The sequence below is a fragment of the Phalacrocorax aristotelis genome, chromosome 13 (assembly GCF_949628215.1).
Source record: "Phalacrocorax aristotelis chromosome 13, bGulAri2.1, whole genome shotgun sequence".
Lineage (NCBI taxonomy): Eukaryota > Metazoa > Chordata > Aves > Suliformes > Phalacrocoracidae > Phalacrocorax > Phalacrocorax aristotelis.
The window spans coordinates 15,846,598-15,861,688 of record NC_134288.1 but is presented as its reverse complement, the minus strand read 5'-3'; the positions used below and the strand labels follow the sequence as shown (position 1 = coordinate 15,861,688).

General features: G+C 44.5%; 1 protein-coding gene and 1 long non-coding RNA gene across 3 annotated transcripts in view; one reads left to right on the top strand and one right to left on the bottom strand.

Moving 5' to 3' along the window:
* Nucleotides 1-3,283, top strand: part of LOC142064202 (uncharacterized) — a 100,808-nt gene extending 97,525 nt beyond the window's left edge. Inside the window, exon 4 of the long non-coding RNA XR_012663029.1 lies at nucleotides 835-3,283. This is a non-coding gene — a long non-coding RNA (uncharacterized LOC142064202). The remainder of the gene's footprint in view (nucleotides 1-834) is intronic.
* A 5,291-nt stretch (nucleotides 3,284-8,574) lies between these two features.
* On the bottom strand, nucleotides 8,575-15,091 carry CBLN4 (cerebellin 4 precursor). Of its 2 annotated transcripts, XM_075108912.1 has the most exons (4): nucleotides 14,607-15,085; nucleotides 12,771-12,887; nucleotides 9,768-9,903; nucleotides 8,575-9,677 (listed from the first exon to the last, which is right to left on the bottom strand). In XM_075108912.1, the coding sequence occupies exons 1-4, from the start codon at nucleotides 14,880-14,882 to the stop codon at nucleotides 9,469-9,471; spliced, it is 738 nt and encodes a 245-aa protein (XP_074965013.1). In that variant the 5' UTR covers nucleotides 14,883-15,085; the 3' UTR covers nucleotides 8,575-9,468. The 2 variants fall into 2 exon arrangements, with proteins under 2 accessions (XP_074965013.1, XP_074965012.1); XM_075108911.1 differs by having other exon boundaries at nucleotides 9,591-9,903; nucleotides 14,607-15,091.

The following is a 15,091-nucleotide window of genomic DNA, read 5'->3' as shown; positions in this document are numbered from 1 at the left end:
AGAGCTGACTTACAATTATAAATAGCTATGGGATCTTTTTTAGAGTTTTTATTTTTCCAGCACCAGAAAGATTATGATAGTCAAGAATTTCTCCAGAGTGGTTTGCCTTTCGCAATTCAGAAGACATAAATAATGCCTATACTTTTCAAGTTAACTTGAGTTGGGTTTGATATGCCATCAGTTTAAATCTCACTCCAAAATTGAATACATCTTTATTCAGCTTCAAAATGTGCTAAATTGTTCAGATATTCTAAAACTCTTCTTCCATAAGGCTTCTGAGTGAAATTCTACATTTATTTAATAAAGCAGCCAGGATTTACTACACCAGTAGTGGTAAGCACTTTTTACTTTCCTCAAGATAGATTAGAGTTGACTGTATACTTTTTTTGCTACAACTGCACAAGTTTACAAGTCACAATTGAATTACCAAAGTGAGGAAAAGAAAGATTATTCCTGTGGGTGCAATGCAGGTTGCAGACTTGTTTTCTTTTAAAGAAGGGTTTAAAGAATTAGCAATAAATGTTATCAACTGCAGCTAGAAAATGATGCTGACTTATTACTTTGTGGGGACCCTAAGGGGCATCATGAAAACCAAATTCCTTAGCTGAGCTTTCCAGAAGAAAACAGAAAAAAAAAAAATCTAACAATGCCTTTTGAACACCTTAAACTCAGATTTACTATAGAGAAAAAGACTAAGCTTATAGGCATCCCTGGCTGGCCCCCGAAGTTGCACAACTCTCCAGTGCTTAAACGGTTACTGATTTATTTAGTGCTTAAGCAATACGTTCCCATTGTCACTAACCGTGTATGAGACGAGGCTGTTTCTGTTGACAGTCACCCATAACAGGGGAAGGCAGCCACCTTCGTCGCCTTCAGCGGAAGCCTCCAGCAAAGCGTACGCTCTGATAGCCGAGAGGAGCACCGAGAAAGGCTGTGCCTTTATTTCCTGTCGCGCTGGGGTGAATCCTCTGCTGGTCTGGACGCACATTACTTCTCTGAAGAGTTGACCCTTGTTACCTCCCACCGAATAACCTCGTGGCTTTAAGGATGCATTTGAGGTTTGGAAGACACAGACTCGGAGCAAAGCAGAAACTTTGACCTGACTCTTCCATATATCAGTTGGGTGGCCCTAACTTTAGGCTATTTCATGAGGTTCCAAGAGGCAGAGGTGTTTTTTAAAAGGCTTTTTGAATGTTATTTTTCAAGTTTTGCAGGTACTGTTGCACATAAGGGGTTTTCGTCCCTGCATCTAAAGGGAAACAATCTTGTGAGCCATCAATTTTTTTCTCCATAAAATGTACTTGCTACATTTTGTCTAGCTCTACGGAGCAGTCTTTCATCCTGAAACCCTTAGACTAATGTGCACAGTAAAAATTCTCATCTCAGGGTGACTTTTTGGCAAACCGTCAGTGTTTCGAAATGCTCACAACTGCTGTCTTGCATGCCGTCATTACTGGAAGCCCCATTTAAGACAAGTCTTACGTCTTAGCCAGGACTGACACTGACAAGCGCAAAAACCCCCCCAGCCTTTTCCACCAGATGTATGTGCATAATATTCAATACAAGTGATGTAAGTTGGGGACATGATTGCAGCCTGCTAGTCAGAATTTTAAACTCAACGTATCTTCTGTTTCTAACATTGTTATGCAATTAAAGCTAGATACCCTCAGCTGTCTCTCAGAGACCTGAAGAAAAGTAGCTTCCGTACTCATCCAATATAGTAATTCCCGTACAAAAAGTACCTGACAGCTGAATCATGCCCAGTGAATCACTGTTTACAACAGACTAAACCTAGACTATCTTACTTAACCTGTATTGAATTCAAGACAACTAAGATAGATGGCCTTGGAGTTATCTTCTTCAGAAGCCTTTATTATTTTTGTAGGAATCCATTTAAACTGTCCACAAAAGCCAAAACACATAATGCCACCGCAGAATTCATTTCTCTTATACAGCAGTGATATTCCTTAATGTTCCTCTGGTTTAGGAATTCATTCTTCAAGACTTTTCATTATTTGGATCACAGTTTTGCTTTCTAGACATGAACCAGAGCTTATATCTCCCAAAGAAATGAGAAATGGGGTGTCCTTAAGCAGGTTACATGTACACCAGGTTAACTTCTGCTGTTCTAGCTATAAATCTGCGTTGCATTGAGTAGTTCCACCTGTACACTGGCGGCTCTGTGTAACTTCTTGCAACTGCCATGCCTGGTGTTGAGTACCTTCTCAGGCAGTTGGTTACTGCCTTTCTTCAGTGCCCATAGAGGCTTCTGGTTCTCCTACCTTATTAAAAGAAATACATATTTTAAATTGCCCAACAGGACCAAATCACATAGTGGTTGGTTACTGAGCTACCGCCCGTACCAATACCTGTTGAACTAAGCCTACTATTTATCAACGTTTCAATGTGGATATTGATTTCAACATTTCTGGCTGGCCACAAGCCCACCGAGAGGAAGGAAAGGCAGGGAGTGTGTTGCCTGGCATGCAAAGGGTCCCACTTCACCCGCTTTGAAGGGACTGATTACACTTCTTGGCCAGACGCTCAGCGCTGAGCCAGTTCTGAGATTCTAGTGGGACTACCAGAATTTGAACCTCTGAAAAAGCCTAAATAAAGAAAATAGACTGGCCCCCAACGTCATATTAGGAAGATGTAACTGAGGGCAAAGGTGGGGTCGGGTTGTAGGCACAAAGAAAATCATCTTTTATGCGAAAGCTGGACCCCTTCCAACTCCTGAACCCTAAAGTGTCGAAGGCGTTCATGAACATTTCCCTGAACTTGAATCCTGGTATGAGCCTCGAGTGGAATCTTTAAGCCAGGTGTGCTCAGCGTGATTCGGGTTTTTCTCAGCAGAGAAAATCTGCAGTGTTTGAGCCTCCCTGGAGATGAAAAAACCATCCCCACGACATTAAAGATACACTCTGAAATTTAAAAAAAAAAAAAAGTACAGTTTGCTAACTCTTTGTGCAGACTTTTCAACAGCCAGTTTTGTATGCTTTAGCAAATCAATTAATAGGACAAAAATAAAGCTTGTGGGAAAATGTTTGCTTTCTGTTAAAAAAATAAAGGAAAGAGAGCCTTGGAGATGTAGTCATCCAAAAAGTCTGACTTAAATTCCAAAATTGTATAATTTTTACCCAAATGAATTTCTGGTGACAGAAGTCATTTTGGAGCAGCCTAAATGTTTTATTCGCAAATATTTATTTCAAAAGTTGAACTGCTTTATTTCAGTTTTAATTCTTTCCCTTTTCTATTTGAACCACTGTAAGCTTCCAAATAAAGAGTTTAGAATGAAATATAAAAGCTTTTTGATCCAAAACAATTATCTCCTTTTATTTGGGGGGGGGGGGGGGGGGAACCCAAACCATAATTTCTTCTAATGCATCTGCTTTTTGCGAACACTAATTGAATTCAAAGGGAGTTTCCTGGAAAGGAATTGTTTCAAGTAAAATTTTGCGACCTGCTGTAGGTCAGAGCGTAGCAAAGGCTGGTCGGGTCTGCCGGGGTGCTTGAGAGGCGCCGGAGGAGCCACAGCGAGCCCGTTTCTTCCAGGAAAAGTGCTCCAACGCCAGCGCTACCCTTCTCGTGACATACCCCGCATTAGCAGAAGCCGTATCAGCGCTGCCAGGTGAGGCTGCCCCGTGGCTGTTTCCGCTACTGCACGTGGGAATTACCAGCGTAACGGGTTGTTACGCTGTTGTACGGAGCTGCTGCGCTGGTTTGCAGGTACGTGGGATAGACGCCAGAACCAATTTTCCTCCTTTATGTTTAGTTGTGTAGTAGAGCACAGATGTATCTTTATTTTAATTTGCTTTGCTACTTGATTGCATGCCTTCAACTTAAGAGAAATTTAGCCTTGCTCTACACTTAGAAGAACTTCTAAAATTTATTTTCAGGCAGTGTTAATTTTAAAGACTGCCTTTGTTTGCGAACCCCATATGTTCGCTGTAAATAGACCTTCGTTTGCAAAGAAAGGGATAAAATAAAACCCCAAACATTGATTTTTTTTAAATCGAGTAAAACTCCAGGACGGCTAACAGCATGCCTGACCGTCATAGCGCTGCGCTAAGACTTCTGCAGCGGCACCCAGCACTTGGGTCAATACGGAGCCGCCGTCTGCGGGCAGGTCTTGCCCCCGCCGCAGAGCTCCGGTCGCGCTGCCCAGGTGCCGTGGAGATCTGCCTCCGTCCAGCGTTAGGACCGTGCAGCGCATTTAAATGTCCTCGCAATGAGATTAGGGTACAGGTTTTTTACCTTGTGTCAGCAGTAATTGAGAAATATCCATACTCTCAGCTTGTTTTCGAGCGTGTCAATGTTCATACACGCATTTGCCCTTTGCACCAAAACGTCCCGGGGATGACAGACCTGCTTGGTAGGAGTAAATCCAGGCATACATGTAAGTACAGAGATAAAGCTGGTTTATTTGCCGATCTCCGGTGCTCTGCACTGCACTGCTACATCTACTTTCCTCCAGCAGGATTAAAAGCCATCAGATTACAATACGGTGGCCTTAACAGGATGGGTCAGTATCATGCATCGGGGAAAAGTATTACGCATATAAGCAGAACGTGTTTAGGCAAGTCACTGAACTGGACGACAGGGCAAGAATGTCTTTAGCTTAAGTCAAGTTTGCCATTTCCCCCCCTCTCCTGGTCATTTTTTTCCCCCCACATCAGAATCAGATACCGGCAAAAAAAGAAAAACCAACCCTCCCCCATCCCTCTTCAGGAATGAACTTTTCTTAGATCATTTCTGATCACTTTTATTTTTTTTCTGGGTTTTTTTTTTTTGTTTGTTTGTTTTTTTGCAGCTAGGCAGAACCACAAGGCAGAAGGAAAAAAAGGGAAAAAAAAGGAAAAGAACCTGTTAAAAATGATGCAACTGGCTTTTTCCCTTCCCCCAAACTGTGAAGATTAAAATAGTGATTGCTTCCATCAAACGCCTTAGATCACAGCTTTCACTAAACAGACTATTCAAGCCACATTTCCATTATTCTCATCATCACTTATGTAACAGTGACTGATTTTGTCATTATTCTTTGTATGCATTCCCCTTAGTGCTCTAGGGTAGGAAAGGGTTCCCCCCCCTCAACTCCTAACCGGCAACAGATAAATAACTTTAGCTCAACATCTAAGACAATGTCTTCTCTCAAAGGAGCCTTTTCCATCTGGACAGCAATAGCACAAAAAATATGTTGTTGTGGCATGTGCCAGCCAATAAATTCTGTCACTGGGGATCTTCATTTATTTACATTGAGTCATCTGGTTAACATTGTCCTTAGGAGACAAAGAGTTTGAATATTATAAAGAGCTCTTACAATACGAAGGGCAACTGTAATGAATTGCTAAGGTAAAACATGTTACCAACTCAGAAACCCTTATAAAAGGAGCTTCTCTGCCTCAGCCCATATTTCATGTTAATGGTTCAGCTTCCTTGTTGTGATTATGACATACTGCTTCTTGCATTTATCTTCTCTACCCTAAAACCTGCTTGTAAAAATACTATATGTACTGCAGCTGTGTTCCTTTGGGGGCTTGCAAAGCAAAAAAAGCAGAGCTGATAGCTAGTTCTGAGTTTCTCAGGTCATTTAGAGCTGTCCTGTTTCACCATATTCATCTTTCTGGACATAGGCATGGAAATAATATGGAAAAGGAAGTATAGGGCTGTGCCATTCACTCCAGAAACATCCTTTCTTTTGAAAAAAAAGGCCTCGTGTCAGAAAAAGGAGCATTTCTGCAAACTGAACAAGACCAAGCACCAGGAGGGGATGAGTTGGCGCCCTGGGAGCGGCACGGGCCACCTCCCAACCCCATCTTCATTTACTCAGTAGTAACAGTGAGGCTGCAATATTTCCTCCACCATGACCTGGTAAAAGTGATTTAATTAACACTCAGAAAATGTTCGGATACTACTTGAAAATGGCATCACACAAAACAAATATAAAACGTTGCGTAGAAAAAGGAAATACGATGTTTGCCGCCTCTATGCTTCAGAGTTAGTTTCTTCCTTTTTATTTAAAGACAAAACCGCTCGTGAAGTTCTCAAAGCTCTCAGTGCCTTTTCCAAAAACACTTCCATTACCCAGGCTCTTCCGAACAGTATCTTTCTTGGCTCCCCGGCCATTTGGCATATATAGCCTCAACTCCGGCAATCAGGATTCAGCAGACCAGAGCAGCTTTCTGCACAGGATGAATCTAGGGGGCCAGGGTATTCCTGGCTCTACAAAAAAACATTTACATCGCCTGAGGAGGACAACGTGGTTCTTTTTTTCCCCCTTAGTTTTATAATAAAAGATGAAAAAAATACAAATAAAACACAGATTCAGCAGTCAAAAGACCGCTCTCCTTTGTAAAGAGCTCACAGGTAATAACAATATATACGTCATTCTCAGACAGTAACTTGTTTTCTCACCTTTACCACACACGGCCACAGAGTTTTCTCGCACGATCAGCCTTTGTAAGCTACAAAGTTGACCGCAAAGTGGGTATATGTTGAAGGATGGGGGTATAGATCCCCAGCAGGGATACACACCGAGTGGGAAATTCTGCCCTCACCAAAATCAATGAGACCAGCGTCACCGACTTCAGCAGGCTCAGAAATTCGGCTCTAACCTTTACAGTGCAGCTCAACGGAGGTTTAAGTTCTTTAAAATAAATCAAACCTCTAATCTTAAATACCCTTTGAAATTTGAAGGGTCTCCTGAGCTGTTGCTTCTGAACAAGAAAACTACTGTAGCAGTAACAGGGCAAGACAGAAGGAAGAGGAGCGAGGAACGAGAGGGAAGAAAAAGGGTAGTTTCCAGCCCCAGCTCCGCCTAGGCGAGCTTATCTACTCGGAGCACCTCCGCTGGGAGAAACGCCTACCGACACAACTGAGGCATGGGGCAACACAATGAAAATGAGCTCCAGGTCCGGAAAGGTGCTCAAACTGTACTCTAAAAACCCTAGCTCATGATTAGTAAAGTGTTTAAATGTGAGCTAAGAGAGCGGGTGCCCATCTGCAGAGGCCACCCCGGAGCGGAGTCGGTGCTCAGCGTTGCGTGAAGATAGCACAAGCTGCTCCATGGTGACGTCCCTGAAACTTTTTCTTCCTTTAACTAGCAAAATAATTAGCTAGTAATTCTGGTTTTAGAGGCTGAGAAGAAAAATTTAGGACATTTCCATCGGAACGTATCGCCTTAATTGAATAACTTCCTAGACTCTCCAGTTAAAGTTTAAATAACTGTTAATGACTCCGAAGCAATCAGAAGTGTTTTAGCCAAGGGGAAATCAACAGTGTATTAAGATAGTCCAGTATTATTGCTGAATGCTAAAGGCAGCTTTTAAAGCTCATATGTTTACAAACTGAAGAAATTAGATACATTTGATCATTCTGAAAAGTATACTGACACCTTTAATGCCGTTTTTCTTCTGTCTGTGTAGGACAATATTTCCTTTACATTACATATATATCAACGGGTAAGGTGAGCTTTCAGATTTTACCGATTTTATACAAAATACTGATTCTCCTCTCTGAAATAAACTCTTATGACAAACAACCTTTTCATAACATCATGCATGTTATGTGCTGCAATGCCAGGGTTTTTTAGATATACATATATACACACACACACACACACACATTTTTGGAGTACAGGGGTGATACATTTTGATTAGTCATAATGGAAAACCTTTTTATATTTTTCAGCGATGTAAATCATTCGCCTTCTTGCCGTGTCTTTCCACTTCCTCCCCAACTGCAGTGTTCAGTACAGAAACGATCCTGTGCCTAACAAATTACCTCCTCATCTGACTTATCCCATCAGGGTGCAAATGTACCTGCGTATCTTCCTAAAATTGCCCCAAAAATCCTGTTTGTTTGGTCTAGAAAAATAAGGAATTTGGGCACAATTCTGTGCCACTGATTCCCTGACGGGAATCAGGAGCATCAACCAGCCATGCGTTAGACTTTAAATCAGTGAAATACCCATGTACAGGGGTTAGTGCAACGTGATACACTGCACTTGGCTAACAAGTGAAGAAATTGGAAACTGATTACCTAAAACAGCAAATCCAAGCCTAAACTGGCTTTTAGAGAAGGTCCCAGATCGCTGGATAGTCTTCCATCCAAACTGTTTCTCAAGTTTTTTAATTTAGAATCGCATCCTTCACGCTATCGCAAAGCACAAGTATCTATCAAATTCAGTGTGCATTTTGGGCATGAGGGATGGAGGTTTCAGCAGCAGTTCACGTGAAAATCATTTTTAATTGATAGTCAATGTGATTGCACTGGAGTTTAATACTGACGGCAAAACCTAAAGCACAGGTCTCATCCAAAATCCTTTGGAATCAATGTGATTCTTAACACTAACTTCAGTAAAGCCAGGCTTTCTGCCTAAATGTTTTCTAACTAAAATGCATAGGTTGTTTCTAGATCATTCTGATTACCTCTAGGATTCTGCCAGACTAAACTATGACAGTTTGCCTGCCTCCCAGGACAGTTTCTGTGAATCCCAAAAGCTTACGCTTTGCATATAATAATTATATCCATTAAAAAAATAGCGTGAAGTGACTTCCAAAATCCAAAGGTCAAAAATTCAGCTAACATATATTAATCTTTATTATGTAACAATGATATAATAAATAAGCTTATGAATTCATATGACCTGTACAAAAAGCCGAAAAGATATTGCACCAAGTTAGGTACCGGCTATTTGGATTTAATATTTGTTAAACATGTGATCTAAAATTATGTACAGTTGTGGAATTAAGGCAAAACCAGATGATAACTTTAACACAACAGAAGGTTTGAAAAATAGACATAATTACAAACAAGGGGATCTCATCTCCAGCTAATAAAGTGGTTGTGTCTAAGGAAGGAATCCCTCAGGTTTTTAATAAAGCAGTTATTATCAATCATGGTAATTAAAATTGAAGAACAAGTGCGAGATTTCCTGCAGGGCAAAGCTGTTCTGCAAAGTTGTGCCTGAATGACCACCTTTAACCCTGGTAAGAATATTTTTCTTAACGGTTATAATCTGCTCTTCTTTTTAGAGGACAGCACGTGGAAAAGAGGAATACCTTACATATCCAGCTAAAATACAGCCATAACCTCTTAGCTTTATGTAGGCTAGACTTGATGGTGACCGGTGAGAGAGCATAAATATATGGGTGAACCATCCAACACAGTACACGCAGAGGAGAATTAAAGTCAACCACTTATCAATAATAATTACCTTTCTCAAGACAATGGAATAGATCATGTCAGTTAAGTCCCAATGACAAAAACATGTATGACCAATATATCAATATACAGTTCTTTGGCAGCAACACACTAACTCTTGATTGTAGTCTGAACTCAAACTCTCCTAAATTATAGACCTGGTTGCCAGTCTTTCCATAATTAAAGAAAATCCGCTTCTCCCATGAATCCAGTAAGTCCAGTAAATGAAATCTGAATAAATCTTGCAGGCAGCTTTAGACTGTAACATTAAGCATAGATATTTATTGTCTGCTTTAGTCTCAATCCAAATATATTGTATTGAAACACACAAAATTCTGCGGAACTTCTGAGTAGTTCAGATGGGGCCAAAATCCATAAAGAGAATCCATATTCACCCATGAAAAAGCAATAAAGAAACATCAATCCCATGATGATAAAATGATCTTCACGTAACAGAGGCAATGATGAGTCCACACCTGGATGAATGTCACAGGAAAACTGACTTTACAGGGGAAAGACCAGAAAGCCAGAGAACGTCGAATACTGCCATCCACCGACCAGATTACCTTTCTCCAATTTCAGGTAAACCTTATCCTCCTTGTCTAGATAGAGCAGGACTCCATTGGTGGCAGCCTCACGTGTGACGTCCTTGTCCCCAGCAAAAGCCGAAATGACTGGCTTTCCATTTAGCATCAAATTAACCTACAAGAGAAAAACCACTGAAAAGCTCTAATTAACAGGAAAACATCAAGAACTATCACTGAGTATTAGCCACAGTGTAAGAGGTCTGCTAAGGTCCCAATCTTCCCTGCTTTTTGTTTGGTTTAAACTAATAATTACATTTATTTGGAGGGTTCAAGCACATGTTGGGCTGACGGTTGGGCTTGATGATCCTAGAGGTCTTTTCCAACCTTCTCTATGATTCTATGATTGGTGTTTCACGGGCCTGACCTGCAGCTGAGCGAAGTCGGTGGGACACTGTCCACCGCGTGCCGTGGTGCGGGCTCCGGCGGTGTGAAAGGTAATGCGACATCGCTTTCAGCTGGCGCTTGGGCACGTTAATTGTTGTAACTCTCCGGTAATACAGAACCTTTCCCCCCCGAAGTGAGCTATTGCCTACCTCGCAGGTTATTTAGACACGCACTAGCAAAGAAGACATTTTCAAGACACTTAGGCACCCAGAGATGCGCTATGGGCACCTAATGAGCTGTCAAAGGCACTGCAGTAGGCTGACACGTCACTGAGAGCAAAATATATGTCCCTTCCGTTACCGACAGCAGCTGAGTTTTAAAGTCTAGAACAGACCTTTAGCTTTATGAACCACTGCGCTGCGTGTTGGTACTGAATCCATTTTTTCTATAAAACACTTCTGAAAGCCAGCGCAGCCTCTCCTCTGAAAGCAACATCACACAGACACTCTGTAAATAAAGATGGGCAGGGGCTGGGGGAACGGACCGATCCAGGCATTTCTCGTTTCCCCAGCGGCAAACTATTAGCTTTCTTCTGCTTTTTCTTTTTAAGCAGCTCCAGTGCAGTCACAGAGGGGTGAATTGTGAAATGCTTATTCATATCGAGTATGCTGGCCTTGCATATGCTCCCATTAATTTTAATGGGAGTCGCCATGGAATAAATTAGTGCTCAGCATAAGTCAGGGCAGCAGAATCTGGCCCTGATTTGGGCTTCGCCTATCTGGGAAATCCACTTAATCAGACATCCCCAGGGAACCAATTTCAGTTTAATGATATTTAATGGCACTAACAGATGTTCCAGGGGCATCGTAGTATCACTTATGTAGGAAGCCTTCAGGTGATTTAGTGGTGTTTAAGTCTGCATGTGGCTGAGGCTCAAGCTCGTTTGCTCCACTGCGATGGCTTTCGGTCCTCCCCCTTAGTTATCATACATGCAAAAAAGGGCATCAAGAGTTTACTCATTGCTTGGTCTTGGTTTATCTCATTCCTTCTGTACCATCCCTCTAGGTCACGTTCCCCTGCAGATCATCTTACAGTTATTTTAATCACAGCAGAAGACACATCGCAGGTTTGCCTCGGATGGTCTCACATTAACTATGCCAAAATGGAGCCAGCCAAACCCATCCATCACTTCAGAAACTCTTGATCTAGGAAAGATTTCAGGTCATGTGGCCGGTTGGAATATTTCCTGTTCCGAGGCCGAAACTCCCACGTTTGAGTACGCGAGGCACCAAAGTCTGCGCTGGGCTTCCAGAATGCAAGCCTTGACACCTTTCTTGGCAATGTGTCTTTTAAATACAATGAAGCTGGCTGACATAGAGTCATTCTAGGCCATTTCAACCTTCAGCTTTTAAGAGAGCGGAAGCAACAAAGTTGGAGTGTATTAAATAGCTTATAAGCTCATTACAGACATTTTCATGAGGTCAATACTTCATCTAAGACTTTTGTCATTGACCCCGAATGGAACCATGATTTCCTGCTCTAAAATGAAGGCGAATTTCACCAGGGATGCGAACGTGTCTTGCACCAGCTTTCCCTGCCGCTTCTACCCGTTACGCTGTCCTCAGGAGCTTTACCGGCAACCCAAAGCCAGAGCTACCGCAAAGAACCGCCTGATCAAGCCTGCGGAAACCCGTTTCATCTCAGCCTTGACCACTGAAAACCATATTCAGGAGCAAGACAGATCGGGGGAAAAGCATCGAATACTTCTACAAAACTAGTGGTCTCACGGGCAGAAGCAAGGGAAGGCACAGATGTTATGCCAGCTCTAGAAAACCGGTATGTATGTCACAGACGTCGCGTGACCTGACGTGAAGGTTAAGGGCTGTACTTTAAGGAATTTACTGTTGGCTCAGCGAGGGGATGTTCAGGAACTTAGAGGCTTTTCCTCTGCGCTAGCACATACTTATATTTAATTGGGTAGTTCAGCTGCTATTATGCCAGAGAAGAAAGTGCAGAATCACTCCTTTCTTTTTTTTAAAATGTATGACACATCTTTTATGTATTACACGGTGAACAGAAGTTTAAACTGCTAGCAGGGTTCCCTAGAAGACACCCCTGTAGAGGTATAACGTTTCGGTGCCGTACAGAACAGGCAGACCACCTCAGCTAACCTTGGTCCACAGCAGACTGGTGTCGTGCGCAGACGCCCGGCACCGGGAGCTGTCAGCCAGGTCACAAAATGTTACAGAAATACACAAACCTGGCCCCCATCCCCAGAACTCCTGCCTTCAAGACTGTGAGTTTAACCTGTAGCAAAATATGACTCTTCAATAGTATTTATGCAATTAAGTGAAATGTAGAGCTCAGTTTTAACCCCTGATTAATTCATTCTCTTTAATGCTTTGCATCACCCCAGATATTCAATTCTTAGGCTATAGAAGCGAAGCTATGGCAATTTATGAGGTGAAGGTCCTGCCTTATTACAGCTGCTCAGTTTGCATGTAGTCACTCCACTGCTGGGAGCTCTGCACCACAGGTTGCTTTACACTAAGCTATTTTTCCTTCAAAGTGTGTTAAATGCTCTTGTGTTCCGGCAAGGTCCTGTCCTAAATAAACAATTTAAGTAAAAGATGTTGTAATCATACTTGATCAACGTACCTGAATTGTTTGACTCTGATAGACTTTAATTACGTGAAAACTGAAACTGTAAATTCCTTTTCTTGGTGCTACAAAGACAGACTCCAACGTGAAAAAATTGCCCACATTTACTAGGATCTACAAACACAAAAATATAGCATGGGAATTAGTACAGGTATTCGGTGCTAAATAAAAAATACAGACTATTAACTTTACAAAACATTCACCCACAGAAATTTTTTAATTTACATCTACGCTGTTTTATTCATTGTCCTCTCAGTTAAGGTGGAATATTACCCATAAAAATGGATATTTAATTATATTTGTAGTACAACTTCCCTATAAATAAACTAAGGTGGAAAATATTTCTTACGGTGCTGCTGTGTCATACCCTCAAGACCTTTCCTCTATACTTGTTTAGAGGAGATTAAGAAAAGGCATTTTTTTTCGTGCATCATTCCCCAAAATGACATCAAAACACTAATTCAGGGAGTGGCTTTTGGCTAAAAAGCAACGGTCAGGTCAACACCGTCTTCCTGAAAGTCTCGGGCTGGAAGGAAGGATGTCTGGGAATGATATAGTTCATTCACCAGTTTATGGTCAGGGTGAGTTACTGAAATACCTGGCACGTCAGAGCAAAACCTGGCTGTGAGCCTTCGCTGCTTCGTTTGTGTAAGCACTAATAATAATTTCGGTTTTATTAAACGGAGACAAGTAACAGAGGGGAATGTATTAAACAAGTGCGTCGTCCATAGGCTAAATTATCTTCTTTAACGACTAAATTTTTCTCTTTCTTTCCTTTTAGTTATGCCTTATTTTTAATTGCTATTTTCAGGCTGCTTTATGCCAGGCGCAGCCCTGGAAAGCTGCTAGGAACGTCCGTGAGGTTGGGGTAATCTACATTGCTAGCATTAAGCTACGTGACATATCTGGCTTCAGTTGTCACGACAATTTACTGTTCGTTATAATACGGTATCAGAAGCAAAATAACTGTCAGTCTCAATTACCATGGACTTGCCCTAGGACAGGAGCTGGTACATGAAACGCGTGCTGGCGTCCGTGCGGCAGCGTTAGGGGCTGAGATGCGAGGGGCTGTGCTATCGGCCTCTGGTCGTTATGCGAAAGTTAAATGATTTTTCCTTAAAATTCGTCCTTCCCCCCCCCCCCCCAAAGGCTGCACAAGCCGCCTAACGCTCTGCCGAGGCTCTCGCACCTGGGAGAACCCCTGCGCTGCCTCTGGGACGCGCAGCCCCGGCCGTGCCCCCGCCTCTCCCGGCGCCCCTCACCGCGGCTCGGGCCCCGCTTCACCCCAATATTTAACTTATATTGGCCCCATCCACGGCGGGGGCTGGGGGGGGGGGCACCGATCGCCCCCCGGGGCCCCGACAGCGGCTGCCCGCGCCCCACTTGGCCCCCCCCATCCCGCCCATCCCGGGAGGGGGGCGCGGGGGGGGAAGTGCGGCGGGGCGTGCCGTGCCCCCCGCGGGGGCGGCTGCCCCCGGCCCCCCCCGAGCATCCCGCGGCCACCCGCCCGGCCCCGCCGCGGGGGCTCCCCGCAGGCAGCCGCCCCCTGCACCCCAACTTTTTTTTTTTTCTTTTTTAGCCGAAATTAAGGAAATGGGCGAAGTGGGGGCTGGGGGGGGGGGGGGTCGGGGAGGGGGAACCCTCGGGGCGAGCGGGCGGTGGCACCTGTTGATCGCGACCGGCCGCGTCCCGGCGTGGGGGGGGGGGACACACAGGGACACCCCGGTCCCGGGTGGGGGGTGGGGGGCGGGGGAGGGGGACACGGGCACCCCCACCCCGGCCCTTCGGGGGGGGGCACCCAGGCACCCCGGCCCCGCGGGGATCCCCGCTTACCTGGTCGAAGTAGATGATGCGCGTCTTGTTGCTCATCTCGGAGGGCTCGTGGTTGGTGCTCCTGACCGCCGAGAAGGCGACCTTGGAGTTGGCCGCCCGCACGGAGATGCCCAGCGGGGAGGAGGACGAGCCCTTGGCGTCGGTGGCCGGGTTGGAGTCGCAGACCACCAGGCACTTCCCCTCCAGGACGATGGGCTCCGTGTCGTTCTGCGCCCTCGCCGCGGGGCTGCCCAGCGCCAGGGCCAGCACGACGGCGGGCAGCAGCCGCCAGCCCATGGTCGGCACCCGCCGCCGCTCCGCGCCCCGCTCCGCGCCCCGCGCCGGCCACCGCGCCGCGCACCCGCGGGAGGCAGCGCCGGCAGCCGCTCCCCGCACCGCGCACCGCGCGCGCACACCCCCCGCACCCCCGCACCTCCCGGCAACGCCGCGCTCAAAGTCTTCTTTCCTCCGGCTTCTTCCCTCTGTCTCTTTTTTTCCCTCTCCTT